Source organism: Salvia hispanica, chromosome 4 (assembly GCF_023119035.1).
Source record: "Salvia hispanica cultivar TCC Black 2014 chromosome 4, UniMelb_Shisp_WGS_1.0, whole genome shotgun sequence".
NCBI lineage: Eukaryota > Viridiplantae > Streptophyta > Magnoliopsida > Lamiales > Lamiaceae > Salvia > Salvia hispanica.
Window position 1 is genome coordinate 35,096,519 of NC_062968.1, and position 22,274 is coordinate 35,118,792.

The 22,274-nt window shown below is 36.9% G+C and overlaps 4 protein-coding genes across 9 annotated transcripts; 3 read left to right on the forward strand and 1 right to left on the reverse strand.

Moving 5' to 3' along the window:
- Nucleotides 1-709: 709 nt before the first annotated feature.
- On the reverse strand, nt 710-2,598 carry LOC125222567 (probable transcription factor At3g04930). The gene is made up of 2 exons (XM_048125255.1): nt 1,282-2,598; nt 710-968 (listed from the first exon to the last, which is right to left on the reverse strand). Exon 1 carries the CDS (start codon nt 2,482-2,484, stop codon nt 1,306-1,308), a length of 1,179 nt encoding a protein of 392 aa, XP_047981212.1. The 5' UTR covers nt 2,485-2,598; the 3' UTR covers nt 710-968; nt 1,282-1,305.
- Nucleotides 2,599-7,120: 4,522 nt separating this feature from the next.
- Nucleotides 7,121-11,389, forward strand: LOC125218714 (probable N-acetylglucosaminyl-phosphatidylinositol de-N-acetylase). 3 transcript variants are annotated; one of them, XM_048120458.1, is made up of 11 exons: nt 7,121-7,248; nt 7,756-7,960; nt 8,293-8,359; nt 8,492-8,562; nt 9,318-9,382; nt 9,522-9,566; nt 9,855-9,935; nt 10,111-10,178; nt 10,491-10,542; nt 10,740-10,900; nt 11,051-11,389. In XM_048120458.1, the coding sequence occupies exons 2-11, from the start codon at nt 7,852-7,854 to the stop codon at nt 11,115-11,117; spliced, it is 786 nt and encodes a 261-aa protein (XP_047976415.1). In that variant the 5' UTR covers nt 7,121-7,248; nt 7,756-7,851; the 3' UTR covers nt 11,118-11,389. The 3 variants fall into 3 exon arrangements, with proteins under 3 accessions (XP_047976415.1, XP_047976416.1, XP_047976417.1); XM_048120459.1 differs by having other exon boundaries at nt 7,143-7,960; XM_048120460.1 differs by having other exon boundaries at nt 7,144-7,960; nt 8,299-8,359.
- A 223-nt stretch (nt 11,390-11,612) lies between these two features.
- On the forward strand, nt 11,613-13,511 carry LOC125222603 (probable transcription factor At3g04930). 2 transcript variants are annotated; one of them, XM_048125308.1, is made up of 2 exons: nt 11,613-12,978; nt 13,219-13,511. In XM_048125308.1, the coding sequence occupies exon 1, from the start codon at nt 11,776-11,778 to the stop codon at nt 12,952-12,954; it is 1,179 nt and encodes a 392-aa protein (XP_047981265.1). In that variant the 5' UTR covers nt 11,613-11,775; the 3' UTR covers nt 12,955-12,978; nt 13,219-13,511. The 2 variants fall into 2 exon arrangements, with proteins under 2 accessions (XP_047981265.1, XP_047981264.1); XM_048125307.1 differs by having other exon boundaries at nt 11,615-12,978; nt 13,258-13,511.
- Nucleotides 13,512-16,469: 2,958 nt separating this feature from the next.
- Nucleotides 16,470-20,036, forward strand: LOC125185424 (probable E3 ubiquitin-protein ligase LUL4). 3 transcript variants are annotated; one of them, XM_048081949.1, is made up of 4 exons: nt 16,470-17,156; nt 18,402-18,909; nt 19,594-19,696; nt 19,787-20,036. In XM_048081949.1, the coding sequence occupies exons 1-4, from the start codon at nt 16,591-16,593 to the stop codon at nt 19,798-19,800; spliced, it is 1,191 nt and encodes a 396-aa protein (XP_047937906.1). In that variant the 5' UTR covers nt 16,470-16,590; the 3' UTR covers nt 19,801-20,036. The 3 variants fall into 3 exon arrangements, with proteins under 3 accessions (XP_047937906.1, XP_047937904.1, XP_047937905.1); XM_048081948.1 differs by having other exon boundaries at nt 16,472-17,156; nt 19,784-20,036; XM_048081947.1 differs by having other exon boundaries at nt 16,471-17,156; nt 19,594-20,036.
- Nucleotides 20,037-22,274: the final 2,238 nt, after the last annotated feature.

A 22,274-nucleotide genomic window follows, 5' to 3' on the forward strand; every position in this document is an offset into this window, starting at 1 on the left:
TGTACTACTCCACGCAACCTTCGTTAAACGGCCATAACTTCTTCATCCGGGCTCCGATTGAGGCATATATGGTAGCCACGCGAAGTTCTTTCGATGATGAAGACAATAATGGTCTTAGAAGCGCATTTGGACACCATCTTGATAAGCAACAAAAGGTTTGATTAGACCCCAGTTTTGGATTGGTTGCTTGACATGACTTCTTCGTTTCTCCGACGAAAATGGTTTAGCGCTACCCGAATTCGCATCAGGGTGGTTCACCAATGAATTGCATGACTTTGACCACTCAAAATATCTTTGTCACACAGTTTCTTACAATGGTTACAGATCCCAATGAGGTAAAAACATGAAATCTCGACGTGAAGACAATGACCTTGTCGTCGATGTTAATTATGTTGGATAGTTTTGGTCAATGTTATTTTCTTCATATTTTGCAATTTTATTTGTTTATAATTCAAAATTTTTTAAAAAATGTTAATGTCACAATGAAAATATAGATTATGGCTGAAAATGAAGATTGTCGCAAGTTTACTGTAAGAGCCCGAATCCAAACACTACCAGTACCAAAGATATTGCAAATATAGCATCGAATATGAATTTGAATCCAATCTGTTGTGTATAAGTATAACCTTTTGAATCCAATCTGTTGTGTATACGTATAACCTTTTGGCCTTCGTTCAAATACCAGATACTATGAGAAATTCTTTAGCTATTGAAAAAACAAGGCATGTGAAATTCATAAACTTCACCTTAAAGATTCAACTTATTTGCAAACAAAGCTTTATCAAAATTTACAACTACTTTTTTGCATCAAGTTTCAGATAAATAAACTCACAGTAGAAAATGTTTACATCTGATACCTCCACAAAGTTGAGCTCCATTACTATGCTCATATATTACTCTAGCTACACAATCAACACTGTTATGCTAACCAAGTATCCATTTCCTGGACAACGAGCATCCACGACGCCCTGGAAATTTCACAACTAGATAAAAATCCATGCTTATTAAACAAAGAAACAGTAAACACATTTAGTTATCACCATTATCAATCCTAAACCAACTACTTAATTCATCTTGGAAGTAGATTCCAATTCAGCATATTTGTAGCAAAATGAAGAACATAATCACCAATCTCAAATCAGTATTTTATCGATCATAGCCTAAGCATGAGCTGCAGTTCCACACTTATCAACAATCATCCAAATCAAATAATCTACATATAATATAACAAGAACCCAAAGTAGTTTTAATAAAGTAGGACAAACAAGAAACACTACTTACTGCCCCAAGGAAGAATTGCACCGATCAATTCCCCGTGGACCTAAGCTCCTGCAGTTGGTCCCTAATCTCATCCTGCACCAGCTCCAGCCGCTTCGAGAACACCTCCAACTCCAGTATTTGCTGCTTCCTCCACCGCTCTTTATCTCCCCCCATGCTTGTCCCGAAGCACAAGGGTATCGGGCTTCGTCCCAATCCGAACCCATTTCCACAGCACGGCGACCCGTTGCTGTTCAGATTAGGGCTCATCGAATTGCTTAGTAGCTCTTTGAATATTGGCGATAGGCAACTCTTCACAGTCTCTTCGATCACGCCGGATAACGACCCTGTTATCCCCAATCCAATTACCGGAGCAGCCATAGGCGCCACGGCCGATACAGGCTGAGCGTTGCTGATGTTGATGTTGGTGGCGTTGTGTTGCTTCTCCTCCAATTTCACTGCTCCGACACGGTTCCTCTTCCTGGAGCGCGGAGTTTTGGCGTTAATATCAATGCCGTTTAGGTTGGGGCTCTGGCAATCGAGAAAATTATTGAAATTAGGGTTGTTGAGGGAGTCGTCGTCCTCGTCGATCGGCACAGGAGCGGCGCGGTAGGCAGCAGCGCCATTGACGGCGGTGTTGCCCCAAATTTTGGAGGAGATTTCGAAGGTGGCCTGCTCGTGGGGGGTCTTGAAGGCGTGGTCCTTGCCAGTGCCGAATTTACCGATGACGTTGCGGTACTTCTTTTTGAGGCGACGCAGCTTCTCGACAAGCTGGTTCTTATTGAAATCGAGCTGGAATTTGTTCCTGATCTGATCGTAGAAGGCGGTGGTGTCGTGGTGGTGCTGGGAGGAGGTGTGGGGGCCGCGGTGCTGGGTGGTGTAATCGAGGAAGCCCTGGAGCAGCTCAATTTCGTCCTCATCGGTCCAGAGGCGCTGGAAGAGCTTCCGCGATTCGTCGGGCGGTGGGGGAGGGGGTTTCTTCGCAGGGACAGAGATCTCCGGCTGGTGGTGGTGGGGATCGGGGAGGCCGGGGACAGCAATGGTTACCTGAGCGGCGGAGAGGGGCGGGGGAGGACGATCGGGGGCGGCGGGAGCGACGGGGGCTGAGGAGGCGGAATCGTCGTCGTAGTGGTCGAAGCTCTCGCCGTCGTCGTCTTCATCGTCGTCGAGGAGGTCCTCGTCCTCGTGGAAGACGATGGGGGCGGCGGGGTCGTCGGCGGAGGCCATCGGCTAGGTTTAGGTTTGGGGGAATTGGGGGCTCACGACGAGGCTGGTAGTCGCATGGTGTGTAATTGGTGGGTTTGGTATGGACACCCAAACCTAAACCAAAACCAAGTGGGTTTGAATGCTTCACCATACGCCACCTATGCTACGCCAGCTAACCCTTCTTTTACAGCTAACCCGATTCTATGGTAACAAAAACCCACTTTCTATTTCAACTTTTTACCAAATCCTCTTCTCCTTATTTTAATTCTACCCAATTTTCTAACTACTAGTATTTGCAGTCTTGGCTATGAGGTTTTGTAGTTTCTTTCAATTAAAATGATACTTAAAAAAAATTATTCTTTTATTTGTTTGGTATAATAATTCTTAGCTATAATTGTAGTAATAACTGATTAATTTATAATTTCACATAAATATTGCGTGTAAATGTGCTTTATTATTGTTTAGATTTTTTTTGTTATTTTAATCGGTAAATAGCGTTAAGTCGATATCTATTGATTTCGATATATTTGGTACACCGGCAATATCCATATATACCGTATTTTTGGTATACTGAGTGATGTGAATCAAATAATACTTGTTCTATTCCATGATTTCTCCTATTTTGTACCTTAAAATCATCTATCAATTAATCATTAAAGCTTGATTATTATATATTAGTTGATTGATGTACATGAGGAGTGGGGTCTGATTGAAACTGTTCGTTGCCTATCAAGATGGTGTGCAAATTCTTTTATCTTACCACCATTATCTTCGTATTTGAAATAGCTTCGTGTGGGTATATTGTACGCCTCAATCGGAGCTCGGATGAAGAAGTTATGACCATTTGACGAAGGTTGCGCGAAGCAGTCAAAACCGGCAAAAACGCCCGGGTGCAGTGGAAACGCCCGGGTTGGCATACAAAATGCCCAGGTTGTCATCATTTCACCCGGGCCAGGCATTTTTCTCGATAACTGCCGAATTTCATTGTTCAAATTGGTTTATGGGCGGTTTTTGGAAGAGGTGAGACTTCGTTGGACGAAAAGTGAGAGGGGAAAAGAGAGAAAGAGAGGAGGAAGAGGAGAAGGAAGAAATTCCGGCTTCCGACTATCCGTCTCCAAATCTCAATTCCACTCAACGAGAGCATGCTTCCTCTGGTTTTCATCGTGATGTTTATCATGTGTTTAGGCTAAACTCTCAATGTTGCTCCAAGTTGTGATTTAGGCTTGTGTGAATGTTTCTACACCTTTGAATCCACGTTTTGACATCGTTGATGTGTTTAATGTTTAATTATATCACTTTAGAGGCCTCTATCGTTATAGATATTTAATTCTTGTTTATCGTCTCTTTAACATAGACTTGGATTGACTAATCAATTGATGTGTTGTTGAATTTGAATTGTTCAGAGGATAATTTGACAACGGATTATGTAAGTTTATATAGTAGATGTTTATTTCTCCCGCGCTTCTGCAAGAGTTTATAAACATTGAAAATTAGTTCGTGGAACAAGTGTTCAGCGCAAGTGATTAGGTTGATGAATTAATCAAAATTTGTGCTTTTGATAGATGTAGAAATATGCAAGTCTATTGAGCAACTTGGAGTGACATGCTTTTCCGTTTGAGAAATCCATCTTTTGTTAATCTTTTATTTTCGTTTGTCTAAATCTTTCAAAACCAAAAATCAAATCCTTGTGTTACATCTTTTTAACTTCATAAGTTTTAAACAAACTTCTACCTCCATGTGGATCGACACTTGAAATACTACTAACGATGTTATAATCTTGCAGTATCGTAGTATTATTAGAGTTAATTAATTAAACTTGATATCTTGTGTCAACTGAATCAGATACTCTAAAATACACATCACCGGGACATACGAAATTCATCCGTTACCGTATCGAAAACTTACGATCGCACTATACTGAAAATTTGATATTTTCCAGTAATTTCGGTACGATACGAGCGATATACCATTTTTTCGGTATTTTTTTCCACCCATGAGCAAAATGTTATGACCTGTTATTAGCTTGCAATCCATGCGTTCGATATTTTCTTCCTCTAATCTTTATTTTTTTTTCTACTTTTAATACATTAACTATTAGATTTTTGTATTATTCTCCCAATAAACAAATCGAATTAAAATAAAATATTTTATGAATTGTTCTAATTTTGCTGTTTTCTAAATTGTACTGCTTATATTTACCTTGTTTTACAATAAAACCTTTAAAAAAATTTATATTGGTACAATCTAATACCTTGAAAATTAAACAAATTTTAATAAATATTGTGGATTGAGTTTTTTTGTGATTTTTTAAATCCAAATTGCATTATCCTGTTGTGATAATTGTTTTCACTTTTATATAGTACTAATACTTAAATATTTTGATTAGAATTTACACACAAATTTAGTTTGATTATATTTTTTTCTTTATTTAAATTTGTGATTTAAAATCTAAAGATGATTTACATTTAAAAAATTCAAATAAATCTATACATATATAAAAGGCGAGTTTTGGGCCGTTTTTGAATATTTGTGAATTTTGAGTATAAATTTAAATATTTGTAAATATAGGGTGTGAAATTAAATATTTCAAGTAGCCGCTAATAAAACATGGAATAACCGCTGAAATATAAATGACTCCAATATTGAAATCGTTACATTCATATGAATTGAAACGGTTATATTCAAATGAACAAACTAAATCAATTACAATATTATTATATCGATAGAACATACGAAATTATAAAGTTGATTACACTATTAGTCAATAAACATTAATATGACGGTCAAATGATGAATTCAAAAAATTAACCACTAATCAATTACAATATCATAATCAATTGCATAAAAGTAACGGTCATCCTCTCTTATTTGTTCATCTACATTATAAATATGTAGTATGTGGAAGATTATAATTTATAATCACTTCTTCATTGTCTTATTTTATTTGTTGAAAGCATGGAATTCATCTTCCTTGATAATCTATAACCTAGCAATACTTCGTCACTCATTCGAGTATGATATCGTGTGTCTATGAATTCATTAAACGTAGAGACAAAACCAATGTAATCTCCTTAGAATGTATTTTCCATGACAGGATGGTATGAGTGTCACTTCTTACCTTATTACGGTTTGTCTTGCGGAAAGAGGTTTTTTCTCGACCAAACTTATAGTTCGGTTTATTTTATAATTTTCATTGTAATTTCCATTTCATTTATTGTTGTTTTTTTTCTTTGATTACAATAGTTAGAGTACCGCGTGTATATGGTTCGAGAATTTTATCCTAATATTTTTTACAATTCTTAGAGATGGAAGAATTGTAACATCCTTACTCGAAACATGTATAATATTTATCTTCTTCTTAACACAATTTATTATTTTTGTATATTTATATTGTCACTGGCGCTATAATTATATTAAGTGGTGTCACAAAAAATTAATATTTTATCACTTATGATGAATTAATAAGTGGTGCATAATATGTATATTTAGCGATGAGATAATTAAACCTATTAAAATAGAGTTTATCAAAAATTAGTTGTTCAAACAAAATAAAATAGTCTGCAACCAATTTTTTGTTTACTAATAATATTATTGTTGAAATTAGGATTTGACACTTAATTAGTCTGGGATACAACTGATTTTATATTAAAATCTAATTATCTTATCTATAGGTGATCATGCTGAGTAAGATATATATTATACTATTAAGAACTATATTTTTACAAAAAGAAAATTTGTTGTATTTAACATTATAAAGTAGTATAAAAAATAGTAGATCGAGTATATATGTTTCATGTTCCAACAAACCACGTTTAAAAGTGCAATAAATAAAGATAAACGTTATAAACGTTCAAAAGAGTTATCATTATTATTCATTAATATAATAGTGTTAATTCAACCAATTAATGTAATGTTTTTTGTGTAGTTTATCATTTGAATTTTTTTATGGTCATAATTTTGACTTTTTCAATATTATGAGTTATCAATTTATTATTTAGTTAAAAGTGTGATTTACATTATTTTTAGTATAGAAATAGGAAGGATTGTTTTTCAAAAGTGTCAACAATTGATATAGTCTCTTCATCGTTGTCCAAATAATTGTGTTTGTCTTCACTCCATTTCAAATATGTTTAATTTTATGTGTTTATGTATAAAATAAATTGAGGAGCATATATCTATTGAATTGTTATTATATAGTAGTACAATATATATATTTTTTTATTTTTAAATACTATTTAGTTATATTATTTCTTATTTTAAATAATCAATTAAGAATTTAAAACTGTGTATAACAGAAAAAATTTTCCGTCGTGCATCGCACGTGGGTTAAAACTAGTAAAGATTAATACGCATGTCTAAATGTAAAAGAAAGTGTTGGATATTAAATAATTTAGAAAAAATCTTCCGTTAGAAAATAGTCAGAAAATCTCAAACTTTTAAGTTGAAATTTTAGAAAATCTCAAAGTTTGGTATATTTATTGTAAAAAAAACTCAAAATTCAAGTATTTATAGTGAAAAATTAAAATTCAGAAGAAAGATAGAAAAAATTGAAAGTTTGTAAAGTGATAAATTGAAAAATATTACTCCTCAGAAAATATTTAAATTAAATTTATTTTAAAAAATAAAAAAGAAAAGAAAATAAATAAAAAATGCCAAAGCTAATTGCAGTTGGAGAAGTCTGCAACTGGAAGACTGGAATCGCCACTGAAACACCAGATCCGCCCGCCGCTGCCACCCACCTTCACGGCGGCCCGACCAACTCCGCCGCCTAAGATCGGCTCTCCGGTCAGGCTTTCTTTGCTCTGGACATAATTGTTTTTTGAAACATTATTTAACCATAAAAAGTATACTTGGAATATCACGAATAGCTCCCTCAACCATTTATTCAAATTTTATTTTCATTCATAACCCAATTGATGATTGGCTATTGAAATTCTCACTTTTGACTGCGGTATGCCTATTACGGTGCTGGTATTTCTTGGCAACTACGTTCTATTCTGGTACATAGTTGCCGTAGAATTCAGGATCGCCGGGGATCGGAGAATGGCCATCGAGAATCAGTCGGAAGAACTGGAACTTAGAGAGCTTGTAGAGCTAACGGATATAAGATGTGATATAGAAAATAAACATATTTGCATTCATTGATGTAATGTGTGTATACACAATGCATTTCATTTTCACGCTCACTAAGCCAGCTAAGTTCGTAACTGACGGATGCGTTAGCTTCTTGTTGTTGGCCATCTTCCTTTCTTTACACGCATCATATTCTTATTATATTTGATGTTTGTTCAGGCTTTACTGAGGATCTTGAGCTGAAGTTGCTCGATGAAATGCCTCAGTGACTGATAGCAGCTACATTCGATCTCATATTCCTGTGAAGAATCAAACATGACATGGATAGCCTTAATCTTAGCAGTGCTAGTGCTCTGGTTTGCTTCTCTCTGCAAAGTTTTTCTGGAATCTATGTCCGCTTCAAAATCAGCATTCTTAAATGATGGTAATTCATGGTTTTTGTCCATGAGCATGTGATGAACTGCAACATTTCAAAACAAGGCTCACTTTGGTGCATTCACCCTTGTTAAATCCCAGTTGTGATTAATAAACCATAGTTGTGGAATAATAAATCCTAATTACGTTTGAAATATGGTGGATGCACTGTGCATCACAACACCAGGCTGCAAACAAGTTTTTGATGCTTCTTAATTACTGTTTTATTCATTCTCCAAAAAGAAACTTGGTATGCTCATCAGCAATCAATAAATGTGCTCTGTGATTGGTCGTATATACACATATATACAATACTTGAATGTTTTTTGTTGGTTTCTTGAGTGACAGGTGCTAGTTCTAGAAGGAGAAATGTCTTGGTGGTTATTGCTCATCCTGATGATGAGTCTATGTAAGATTGAAATTTTGTTATTGCCATTTGATGTCAAGCACCACTTATGATTTATTGATCACTTGTTCTGTATCTTTCTTGTGCTCGGTCCCATTTGGGTTTAATGTATCGTTTATTGTTCCATGCATGCAGGTTCTTTGCTCCTGTGATTAATTACCTGACTTCCAGGCATCATAATGTACACATACTTTGCATGTCAACTGGTAATGCTGCCACATGTACTTGTACAATTTTCATAATATGCCAATAGAATTTTACCCCACTCAATATTTGTTATCCCTGAATCCTGAACTACCAAAATTTGTAACTAACAATGTTGTAAAAAAGTAATCATTACTTCATCATGACAGTTTCCAGAATCATTGGACTTTATTTGTAGATGTCATGAAACTTTCTTGAGCAATTTTTGAACCACTTGTAACTGAAAAGATTTACTGCTAAATCCATGCAAGAAAGTGTTGTGAAGTTTTCTAAGGATTACTGACAGTTTTGGTTTCTTTTTAAGCATAGTATTCAATTGACAGAAATAAAACCATCAACCTTATCAGCCTAATAGCACTCCTACGGCCGTTCCTTCTAAAATCAGAGGATATCAGGATATAAAATAATTAAAGTGCAGAAAGTGTTAGTAAGAGATAACAAAATGTAGATAAGACTCTACTCTACAATATTCTCTCTTACTTTACATTATCTATTATTTATCCAAAAAGAGTGCAAAAATGAAGCACCTCGCCTATGGTGGGGCGGCGCTTATGGTGTGTTAGAGGGATTTCATTTTTTTATACCAGAGCTCACATACGTATGTCATATTTAAAATGAAATTTAGCTGTTAACATAGACCAAAACCAATTTATTGTTTGTAAACATATTTGATTAGTTAGTACTACAGAATATTTTTCTCCTAGGTTTTGTGAATTTTCTCAAACCTTACAACACTTGGTGCCTGGTGGTAGTGTAGGCAATGCAGATGGCATGGGAAGTGTTAGAAAAGAAGAGTTACAGCTGGCCTCCGTGGTTCTCAAGGTTTGTATTTTGACTTTTGGTTTGTTATCAATATGTATATCATTGCAGGGATATTCTCCTAATTTCATCGTGAATGCTTTCTATATGGTTCCTGATTATTTTTTTTTTCCAAAAATCACTCCAATTGCATTATATGTAGATTCCAGCACAGCAAGTGACCGTACTAGATCACCCAGATTTGCAGGTTTCTTTAGAAATCTCTCTCATATGTTGGCACATAATCCCTCTGTCCCATTTAAAGTGACTCATTTTCCTTTTTGGGATGCTCACCTAAAGCAACACATTTCCTAAAATGGAATCGCAATCATATACTTTATCTCTCCTACTTCATTCTCTCTCCACTCAACTCACAAAACAACACTGCATAAAATCCCATGCTGAAAAAGAAACCCTTTGCTTTAAGTGGGACAGAGGGAGTATTTTCTATTTATTTCAGGTGCTAACATAATGTTAGGTTACATACTACTACTAGGATGGTTTTGGCAATGTGTGGAACTGGGATTTGTTGGCTAGCATCATTAATGAGGAAACTCGTACCCATTCTATTGACTTGGTAAGATTTCTTTTGGTTAGAATGTCCTGATTATCTCTACTTCTCCACTCAATGGACACTAATGTTGCTATTTTGAGTCATTTGTGCTGGTGGAGCCTCCATCTGGTAGGACCTGTACTCATTCTTCAGTATATTGATCCGGTATTCTGCTAAGCTCTTGTGTTTTCGTTTCTAGATCATTACATTTGACAATTACGGTATCTCGGGTCATTGCAACCACTGTGACGTTCATCAAGGAGTAAGGTAAGAGCAAGAAACTCATAGGTTATGCTCTTTTGGCCATATGTCAATTAAGAGAAGTTCCGGTGTTGTGTGCATGTGTAAATCGGAAATTAAGGAAATTCTTGTAGCATTGAGCAACATGTCAATCTGTGAGATTGCTCAATGAGATGAGTGCATCTTTTAGTTTTTCTTTTATTTAAAAAGATTGTATTGGGATGGTGGTTCATTATTTTTTTTCAACCAATACATATCCTAGGACTATTAACTGCAATTATGTTGGAGGCATTAGGTGAGGAACTTGACACTAATAAGCTTCTTTTCTTTGTGACCCAGAAAGCTAATGGATGATGCCTTGGGGGGAAGACATCTCGAGGCCTGGGAGATTGTAAGCTATCCTTGTCATTTTGAAATCTAGATTTATGATTTAGATGTTTCAGTTCAACATTTGTAAATCGTGCTTATGTAATAGAGTATCTTAAAGTCCGAAATTGGTCCCACATATTTTTCAAGTCTTAATAAGCTTTACTAGTACAATATTTGGATTTTGGACCAAGTATTTTGACAAGTTTTCATCATTTCCAGATAAGCCCTAACATAGTGCGCAAGTACATCGGACCAGTAGACATTTGGTTATCCATCATGCTTAGCCGACTTGATAAAGATGGACTATCACATTGCTTGCTTAACTTAGATCTCCGTAAAAGTTATGCAGCTATGGCTCAACACTCCAGCCAATGGGTTTGGTTCGTCTTTCTTGTTCCTTTCATCGACTTATTTGGCATCTTTATTACTCCTATAATTTAACAGTGAACTCATATCAATTTTTTTCTTTTTCAATTTCTGGTGCATATATTTATACTAATTCTTTCTTTTGGTTTTAATTTCTAATGCAGGTTCCGCAAACTTTTTGTAACATTTTCAAGTTGTACTTATGTTAGCACCCTTAAGAAGATGTCGTAAGTCTGCAGCCGAAGGTACATTGGTCTAGATGGAGGTCACGGAGCTATGATTTATGGTCTTACTACATCACCCATGGTGATTGGTGAGTGGAATGAACTGATACATGATAATAGAGATTAGCGCTGTTTTCATTTCTATTCCACAACATTAGTTTTGAATAACGAGTTTTTAGTGTGTTTGGAGTTTGGACTTATGATGAAATGGCTATGACGATTTGTGGCTTGGTGCCAACATATATTTATCTTTTTGGATGACTTAATTTTTTAAAAACAGTACTACTACATGTCTGGAACCAAATCTCTAGCCACCTTTTAAGATTTCAGTTTCACAAATGACATAATTTCATACACAATAACATTTATACTCCACCAAATAAAAAGAATCAATTTAATTGAAATAAACTAAAAAACCACCACGAGGATTTGGTAAAAGTTGAAGGGAAAGTGGGTTTTTAATTTTTAGTTACAAACTTACAATAGAATCGGATTAGCTAGCATAGCGTAGGTGGCGTGTGGTGAAGCGTTCAGCCCACTTGGTTTCGGTTTTGGTTTTGGTTTTGGTTTTGGTTTGGAAGTCCATACCAAACCCACCAATTACACACCATGCGACTGCCAGCCTCGTTGTGAGCCCCCAATTCCCCCAAACCTAAACCTAGCCGATGGCCTCCGCCGACGACCCCGCCGCCCCCATCGTCTTCCACGAGGACGAGGACCTCCTCGACGACGATGAAGACGACGACGGCGAGAGCTTCGACCACTACGACGACGATTCCGCCTCCTCAGCCCCCGTCGCTCCCGCCGCCCCCGATCGTCCTCCCCCGCCCCTCTCCGCCGCTCAGGTAACCATTGCTGTCCCCGGCCTCCCCGATCCCCACCACCACCAGCCGGAGATCTCTGTCCCTGCGAAGAAACCCCCTCCCCCACCGCCCGACGAATCGCGGAAGCTCTTCCAGCGCCTCTGGACCGATGAGGACGAAATTGAGCTGCTCCAGGGCTTCCTCGATTACACCACCCAGCACCGCGGCCCCCACACCTCCTCCCAGCACCACCACGACACCACCGCCTTCTACGATCAGATCAGGAACAAATTCCAGCTCGATTTCAATAAGAACCAGCTTGTCGAGAAGCTGCGTCGCCTCAAAAAGAAGTACCGCAACGTCATCGGTAAATTCGGCACTGGCAAGGACCACGCCTTCAAGACCCCCCACGAGCAGGCCACCTTCGAAATCTCCTCCAAAATTTGGGGCAACACCGCCGTCAATGGCGCTGCTGCCTACCGCGCCGCTCCTGTGCCGATCGACGAGGACGACGACTCCCTCAACAACCCTAATTTCAATAATTTTCTCGATTGCCAGAGCCCCAACCTAAACGGCATTGATATTAACGCCAAAACTCCGCGCTCCAGGAAGAGGAACCGTGTCGGAGCAGTGAAATTGGAGGAGAAGCAACACAACGCCACCAACATCAACATCAGCAACGCTCAGCCTGTATCGGCCGTGGCGCCTATGGCTGCTCCGGTAATTGGATTGGGGATAACAGGGTCGTTATCCGGCGTGATCGAAGAGACTGTGAAGAGTTGCCTATCGCCAATATTCAAAGAGCTACTAAGCAATTCGATGAGCCCTAATCTGAACAGCAACGGGTCGCCGTGCTGTGGAAATGGGTTCGGATTGGGACGAAGCCCGATACCCTTGTGCTTCGGGACAAGCATGGGGGGAGATAAAGAGCGGTGGAGGAAGCAGCAAATACTGGAGTTGGAGGTGTTCTCGAAGCGGCTGGAGCTGGTGCAGGATGAGATTAGGGACCAACTGCAGGAGCTTAGGTCCACGGGGAATTGATCGGTGCAATTCTTCCTTGGGGCAGTAAGTAGTGTTTCTTGTTTGTCCTACTTTATTAAAACTACTTTGGGTTCTTGTTATATTATATGTAGATTATTTGATTTGGATGATTGTTGATAAGTGTGGAACTGCAGCTCATGCTTAGGCTATGATCGATAAAATACTGATTTGAGATTGGTGATTATGTTCTTCATTTTGCTTCTTTCCACACATGAAATGCATATGCTGAATTAGAATCCTGTTTCAAACCAAATGTGTTTGCAGTTTCTTTGTTTGATAAGCATGGGTTTGTGAAATTTCCAGGGCGTCGTCGTCTTCTACTGTTTACATGGTGGATGCGAAATGGATACTTGGTTAGTGTAACAGTGTTGGTTGCTTAGCTTAGTCAGAGAGTAATACTCATATGAGCATAGCTCAACTTTGTGGAGGAGGTATCAGATGTAAACGTTTTCTACCTACCTTAGTTTATTTATCTGGAAAACTTGATGCAAAAAGTAGTTGTAAATTTTGATGAAGCAAGCTTTGTTTGCAAATAAATTATGTGAAGTTATGAATTCCATATGCCTTGTTTTTCATTAACCAAAGAATTTCTCATACTATCTGGCATTTGAACGAAAGCAAAAAGGTTATACACAAAGGTATTCGATGGTATATTTGCAATCTCTTTTGCTCACCAATATCAATCGGGTATCGTAATTTATAAGCTGTAGCCCACAAATGACAAACATCGTCGAGCAAAAGTTCATTTGCTGCTTCAAATCAAGTTCAAAAACCTAAAAAATACTTTTTACTGCACTAATGGGGTATTTGGTTGACAAGACTAAATTCCATGATTAAATATGTAGTATCATGTTTGGTTCATAAGATTGATCCCTCAACTTCATCCTAGATGAATATTCTTATGATAATTAGTCATAGGGGATAAGATTCCCTGCTGTGGGGATAAACACAATACCACGTGTTGTGGCATGAAACGGCGTAGTTTTACTCTCATTAGTAGTAGTTTTACTCTCATTAATAATCTCAGTAGCAATTTTGTTCTCAATTGATTCGATTTATAATAATTAATTTATTTTTCATTCCTCTTATCTATGTACATATTATACTGATCAACTTTTTGTTCAAACCTTTTCTATTGCTTAATGGAGTATCAGTTTTCTCATATACATCAATTTCTATCGCCAATAATTTCATTTTCATACTTAATTCATGCAATTTTTTATTTATTAGTTCTTTTCCTTTTCTTCATTTTATCTGTACATATTATACATAATATCTTTCTTCATATTTTTTTCGCTAATGCTATCATCTGAGAACATGTTCCGTCATATTATAAATCAAAGTTCAAAAACAATATTACCTAATTAATAGTACTAGTTGACACTAGATAATAGATAGTACTCTCTCCATCCCATAAAAATATGTGCACTTTCCATTTTTGTCCGTTCCATAAAAATATGTGCATTCAAGTTTTAGAAATTTATATCCATTTAATAATGTAGGTCTCACCATCCACTACCACAGTTTTAACTACCATTCTCCTCCTAATCTCTCTTACTTTAGCATATCATTTTCATCCTCTCTCTTATTTTACCAATTTTGTCTTAATTTTCCTGCCATACCTATTGCCCATATTTTTATGGGAAGGGGGGAGTATAAAATAATACTTCCACTTCAGTGAGTGCCTAAATAAAAATATACTCCCTTCGTCCCATAATAATATGCGCAATTTTAATTTTCGTTCGTCCCATAAAAATATAGGGATTTTCATTTATGGAAAATTATCCCAATTTATTACTCATATATATCGAGTTATTTACAACTTATATCACCATTAAAATATACTCTCTCTGTCTCATAAAAATATGTGCACTTTTCATTTTCGTTCGTCCCATAAAAATATGGTATGGAAAGTTATTCCAATTTATTATTCATGTATATCAAGTTATTTTCCTTCGTCCCCACCATCACTTATGTCTGTATGTGCAGTAGAAGACGTAGTAGGAGATGTTATAGGTTATTTCTCCTGATATTTTTATAGGATGGAGAGAGTAGAATTGAAACTCAATTGAAATATGTCCATCAACAATATATAAGATTTGAACAAATGGTACCTAAAAAAAAAGAAAAATATAAATCACAATTAATTACAAATAATTTCAAAAACATTTACTTTATTAATGTAAATTAAGTGGAAAAAAGTTTAAGTATGAAATAATGATATTAAGCAATAGAAAAAGTTTGAACAAAAAGTTGATCAGTATAATATGTACATAGAAAAGAGGAAGGAAATGAATTAATTACTTATTATAAATCGAATCAATTGAGAACAAAATTGCTGCTGAGTATATTAATGAGAGTAAAACTACGCCGTTTCATGCCACAGCATGTGGTGCTGTGTTTATCCCCATAGCAGGGGATCCTCTAACTAAAATAATCCCACAACTTAATGCTAGATGGATAATCTCATGATTATTAGTCATGACAACCGAACGCCACCTAAGGTATACAGTATAATTAACTTTCAATCCAACTTAATTTAATCTTTTAATACAGTATGCTCCATTAATTTCTTTCTCATTTATATATTATAATAATTTTTACTTTCATCAATATCCTCAATCTAATTTAATACTCCCTGTCTCAATTAAGATGACACAATTTTTTTATTTTGTCCCCAAATAAGAGCATTCACAATGGGGGATGTTCTCACCGTCGATCGATTGGCAGTTCGGTCGTCCCCCGTTGCAGAGTATGCGTTGATTCACGGCGCTCCCCCAACACCCGATATCTCGGGTCGATCCGCCCATTGCAGTGCTGACGGCCGGATCAAACCGTCTATGGTGCAATTTTTTTTTACATTTTTAATTTCAAGATTCACACTATAAATACCACTTCTCCCATTTTAATTCACACCCACACCCACTTCACAACACACTTCTTTCTCTACTCAAAATGAACGACGATAGCTCCGGCAACGAGATACATGAGCTCTTAGAGCGAGCCATGTTGGACTACGCATTGCACGTGGAGGAACAACAACGGGAAGAACAACCGTCGATCCCCAGGCCAATCTGGGATCGACAGTGGATAATCCGTGAGCACGTCATAGATCATCGATCCGCATTCATTTTCATATATAATTTAGAATAAAATATAATTTATTATTGGTAGTGAAGTTTATAGTCTCTTTGCATTTAAAAAATAAAAAACACTTTTTATCATAAAAAAAATATTTTATGCCATTTTAGAAAGTAATCCAAAATTACTCTTTTCTTTTAATTTTATTTTCCATCAAATATTATTACTAATGAAGTGAGTTTCATATTTTCATTATTCATTGATACTATTTTATTTCCTTTTTTAGCTTTATTAATTTTATATTAATATTTGTGATATTTCTAAAATTTCATTTTTTAGGAGATAGGAGGGTATCACTTTTATAAATATAATAATAATAAGAAGAAGAAGATGTAATGCAAAATTGATTTCCCAAAATCTTTGGCAAATAGAAGTACAAGTCGAAAAATCTCTGAAATATCCAATTATACGCGGTGTTGCCAATACTAGAAGAGAAGAGGTCGATTCCTCTTTCAAACGTCGACTTTTATTCCTCCGCCGCTTCCGGCTACAAATATGGGCATCTCCTTCAGTAAAAGGCGCCGCCACGACGATCAGCAATTCCACCACCACCATCAGCAGCTAATCCACTCCCCACCCTCTACCTCCTCAAACCCCCCTCCCCCCTTCACCCACCCCCCACCAACTCCAACACCGTCACAACAACCATCGCCGCCTCCCTCCTGCAATCCAACAAGCTATGCTTTCGCCGCCAACGCCCCCCACTCACCCGCCCCTTATCCCGCGCTGCCGCCCCCTTACGCCCCCCCTCCCCCGCCTCTTCCGCCGCCCTACAACTACGGTTACAACTTCTCCGGCTACTACTCCAGGCCTCCGGTTAACCTGATGGGCCACTACAACTACCGCCCTTATTACGCTCCCCAGATCAGCGCCTGGGGCCCGTCCGCCGCCGCGCCCCTCCCGCAGCTGCAGCAGCCTGCTCCCTACGTCGATCACCAGAGCGCTAAGAAGGTTAAGAACGATGTGAATGTTCACAAAGACACAATTAGGCTTCAATTGGATGATCTCGCTTCCGATTGCCACTTGATTACCTTCACTTTTGATGCCTTGGTTGATGGAAGGTAGGGATTGGATTCGAATTTTGGAATTCCTGTTGCTGCTCAATACTGTATCGTGTGCTTGCCTTGATAAATGCTTTTTCTGATGTTGCTTTCATTTTCCCTTTGTTTTGATGAGAATTTTTGTCTGTAGCCTGTTTTGGGAGGAGCCTAGAAGGGGATCAGATCTACATTAATCAATGAAACTGGTTAAGGCATAATTAACTTATCTAGATTACAGATAAAAGAAACTAACAAGTTGATCACGATGGCTTGTAGTTGTAGTATGTTGATCACTTGAATTATTTGCAGCCATGAGAAGTTGATCACAATGGCTTGCAGTTGTCGTAAGTTGATAAATTGTAGTTGTTGGCGGCTAGATTATCCTGGAATTAGTAGGATTGTCTTAAGATAATCACTTCATGTATTTGGTTATGGTTTGTGAAATGTTTGTCTGCTGATGGGGTGGGTCATGCTATTTTTTTTCGGGAGTTTTGTTACTGACTCTTACATATTTTGTTTCTTGTAGTTAGCAATACCAACAGAATTGCATTGTGATTAGAGATTTAACTAGAATTGCTTGTAGTCCCTGCACCGATTATATTGTTAATAGCAGACATAACTTGAATAAGCTTCACATGAAAAGTTTTGTGAACTCAGTCACACTTGTCAAACAAGGAGTGTGCAGTTGATACCCCAAGTTCAACAGTCCAATCTCTAACCAAACTTGTTTACCTATCAGACGATCAAATGAGGCTTTGCTGAACTTAAGATTGTGTCTGGGATTAATTTATAACATCTTAGTATTTGATTCATTTGCTCAGAAGGTCAAACTATTATGAAGTTAAGAGGATTCTTCGTCCTTTTGAACGATAATAATGTGGAAAATAGTAGTCCTCTGAATAGAGGGTTAGTACACTTCAATACTTTGAATTAGAGTTTAGCTGATCATCTTTTGCATGTAAAATAATGCATCATGTTAGATTGTGAATTTCTGTACTACATGGATATCCCTGTAACCTTACCATGAATACTATAAATGCTGATGATGATAAGATCGTATCTGTTGGTGTATCTAGCATTCTCCTTGCTAAGCTTGAAACCTTATTAATCTCTAAATATCATGAAAGTATATGATACAGAATCCCACTATGTAGCTAATGTATTGATGCTATACTATGATTATGTGTAATCGTTGCCTTATGGATGTGTTATGTATACTTCAGAGGCTTGGCCCCCGACCAATCTAATTTTAATCTTTTACTGTAGAATTACCATCTTCTATTTTGCTAAGGAGGGGGAGAACTGTAAATTCTCTCCAGTTTATCCAGAGATATTGCCAGTTCAAATCCCATTTCAGAAAGGACTAGGGCAAAAGTTCTGCCAGCCTTCAGGAACCGGTGTGGACTTAGGCTTCTTTGATACCGATGACCTGTCAAAGCCTGTGCCAGGAGAAGATATATATCCACTTGTTATAGTAGCAGAGTCATATCTAGCATCGGCACCTGTGGATGGGGGTTCAAAAGAGGAAGTTCTAAATGCATCTCCTAATGCTCAGATCACTCAGGCTGTCCTACAAAAGAAGGAAGACGGGAGTTTTCAAGTGAAAGTAATAAAGCAGATTTTAGCAATTGATGGTGCACGGTATGAGTTGCGTGAGATTTTTGGGATAAGTGATTCAGATGAGGCTACCATCAGCGACGCTGACTCAGGAAAAGAATGTATAATCTGTTTGACTGAGGACAAGAACACGGCTGTCTTACCCTGTAGGCACATGGTAATTTCCTCAACTGTAACATTTTCTTTTGATTGTTGACAGTGTGATTATGCAATGAAACGGGTAAATGGGCCTTTGGGTGCTGAAAATTCATCGACAATAAGTTTGATCCAGTTCAAGTTGATAATCAGTTCCTTGTCGAACAACTCTGGAACTCTGGGATCTTAATCCATCTACTGCAGTTTTCTAATTAGGGATACAGTTAAACCCTTTTTTTCAAACTGAAACCAAAAGAAATTAGTTACAGAAAGACAGAAACTGACCCTTAGCTTTTGTGTTTTGTGAAAGCCTCTTTACCTGTGCCTAAGTCCTAACAAGATTAGTAGGCATCATTGGAGCAAAAACTTATAACATATCTACCTCTGGCTATTCCAGAAGGTTCACAATAAAAAGTTTCTATTATTGTTTTCTACCTTGTCTACTATCTGGGGATCTTGTTCAGAGTATGCTGCCTATTAAAGCGTTTATAGCACTTCACATTCTTCTATTTAAATTAGTCAAAGCTGTTAAACCTCCGAGGAAACCAAAAGAAGAAAGTGTTTAGTGATAAATCCTGGATGCAGTAATGAAACCTATTTCCTCATCTGGCGTTTGGTGGCATATCTGTTCTTGCGGATATCATGTGCGCACAGTGCTTGTGCTATCTATCGCTCTCCTGATAAATCCAGTTTTACTGTTTTGCAGTGTTTGTGCAGTGACTGTGCCAAAGAGTTGAGGATCCAATCAAATAAATGTCCTGTGTGCCGGCAGCCCATCGAGGAGCTTCTGGAGATCAAGATCGATGAAGGTAATGATTCCACACATATTTAGTGTAGTGCTTCTTCTTCCGTGACTACATGTGGATTTTTCCTCATGGACTTATTTGCACCTTTAGAAGGAGGGGCGTCATAGCTTGCCATGGGACAACCATCATCAACCACTAGCTTCTCTATGAATAGTAACTATACACAAATTTTACTTGTAAGAATATAATCACTTCTCATCAGGATCTGTACAGTCCATACCGAATCTTTTCGTTCTATCCCTATTTTTTATTATGTTTTTTTGTTTACTGTTTAAGGTGTTTTATACTTGACTAAAGTTTGTATATTTTACTTTGCTATATTAATTTTGATTTGATTTGATTTGATTTGGTGTACCTGTTTCCGAGCAATGCAAAGTGTAAAATGATTTTATATTCGGTCTCTGCTTGATTTTATAACTCTTGCACAATAGTGCTTGATCTTACTATGTTATTCACCAGAAATTATTTACTACTACTATTAACAGTGTTCTAGCTGGCCTGATACATTGTCGTTTGTCAAAATGATGAATCCAAGGTGTTAGAGAAGTCCACTTTTTTAATACTATACAGCTTCTTGAATTTTAATCACTTGATACGAAACTGCTGTATTTGCTTTTTTAAAATGTAGTGCATTATTAAATTCGAATCTTGAATAATTCAAACAGAAGCTTCGGATTGAATTTGAGTGGTTATGATTTGTTGTACGATTGTATCCAATTTTCAATCTCAAAGTTTCTGTATATACTCCTAGTGAAAAATGATGATGATTCTGTTTTGCCAGGAAGCATCTAAATAGAAATTTTCCCAGGACAAAACGTGGAAATGTTGAGCTACACCTCCTATATTATATCATGAATTTCAAACTATAGTATACTAGTATTAATTTTACATGGTTCGCCCAATAACAAATAACTGTGCATAATCAAATTTGTACAAATGACATTATATATTCACATAAAATATAACATGTAAATAAAAATGGAACTAATAGTAGTATATCTTAATAAGTTGTACAACCCTCCAATATCTGTGTTTGATTTTTATGAATTAACGGGAATAGAATATTAATGGAATAGAACAACCAATAACTTTGTTGTGGAATTTTGAGCTACACCTATATCATGTCACGAATTTCAAACTAGCAATTTCCAATAACTTTGTTGTGGAATTTTTGAGCTACACTTCCTATATTATGTCATGAGTTTCAAACTAGTAATTTCCAACAACTTTGTTGTGGAATTTTTGAGCTACACCTCCTATATTATGTCATGAATTTCAAACTAATAATTTTACATAACTCGCCCAATATCAAATGACTAAATCTTTAAATAAACTACATAATCAAATTTGTTACTTCCTTTTAATATCTCCAACTCTTTTGACTCGTCATAAAGCCAGAGTCGTGTGGCAATATTGGAGAAAATGCAGTACAACTTTGTGACTCCTTTTTGTAGAGTGTAATCACACTATCAAGGAGTTAAACGATAAACATTTGATGGAGGAGTTTGTTATGATTTCTTGGCATATATGGTGGGCACAAAATGAGGTGGTGTGGAATGGAAATTATGTTCCGCATGGAGTACCATTTAACCAAGCTTGGGAAACACTGGTAGAATGGTGGCAAACAACACATGCTTGAAAACAAACATGCCCTCCCGCTGCCCCTACAGTTCCCCACACGCCTCCACCAATCGCCACTGGAACAGCCCCATCCAAAAGCTGGCAGTGTTATACGGATGCAGCTACATTAGCTGACTCGGAAAAGATCGGCACAAGTTCTATATTGCTATTGAATGACAATTTATTCCTTCGTGCGTTTTCATCTTGTCAGCATGAGATATTACCACTCGTGTATCTGAAGCGATAGTCATTCGTACTACACTTCAGTATGTTTCTTAGCACTGCCCTGGTCCAGGTATTCTATACACTAATACACAAGGGGTAGTCTTCTTCATTATGAACACATCACCCGATTGGTCCGAATACAGAGCCGCCACATCATAATGTCAACAATTACTACTACAGAGGCCTGATGTAGTAGTTGTTTGGATTCGTCGTTTAAACAATACGTTAGCACATATTCTAGCTTGTAACTCCTTCATGTTTCCTCCTTTTATATTTTGGTCTTTTATTCTGAATTGTATTGTTGAATACTTTTAATTAACATAGTGTTGTTGTAAAAAAATATTAACATAGACTATAACATGTAAATAAAAATGGAACTAATAGTATGTAGTAATATCTTACGTTGTACAACCCTCGAATATGTGTGTGTCTGATCTTTATGGATTAACGAGGAAAGTACAACCTATAACTTTGTTGCGAGCATGGAAGGTTTTGTTCCTTTTGTTGTGGAAGGGGAAGGAATAACTTTTCATCATATTATAGTATGCATATTGTATTGTGCATATAGGACTGTGCTGAAATGCACCACAAGGGCTACTGCTTCTTATAAATCATTAAAATAATATATATTTATTTAATTTACTTATTTAATTTATTTGATTATTTTATTTTCTTGTGAGGGACAGTAGGGGCTGTTGTGCGTCAGCACAGCAGAGCATAGGATCCCAACCCGTGT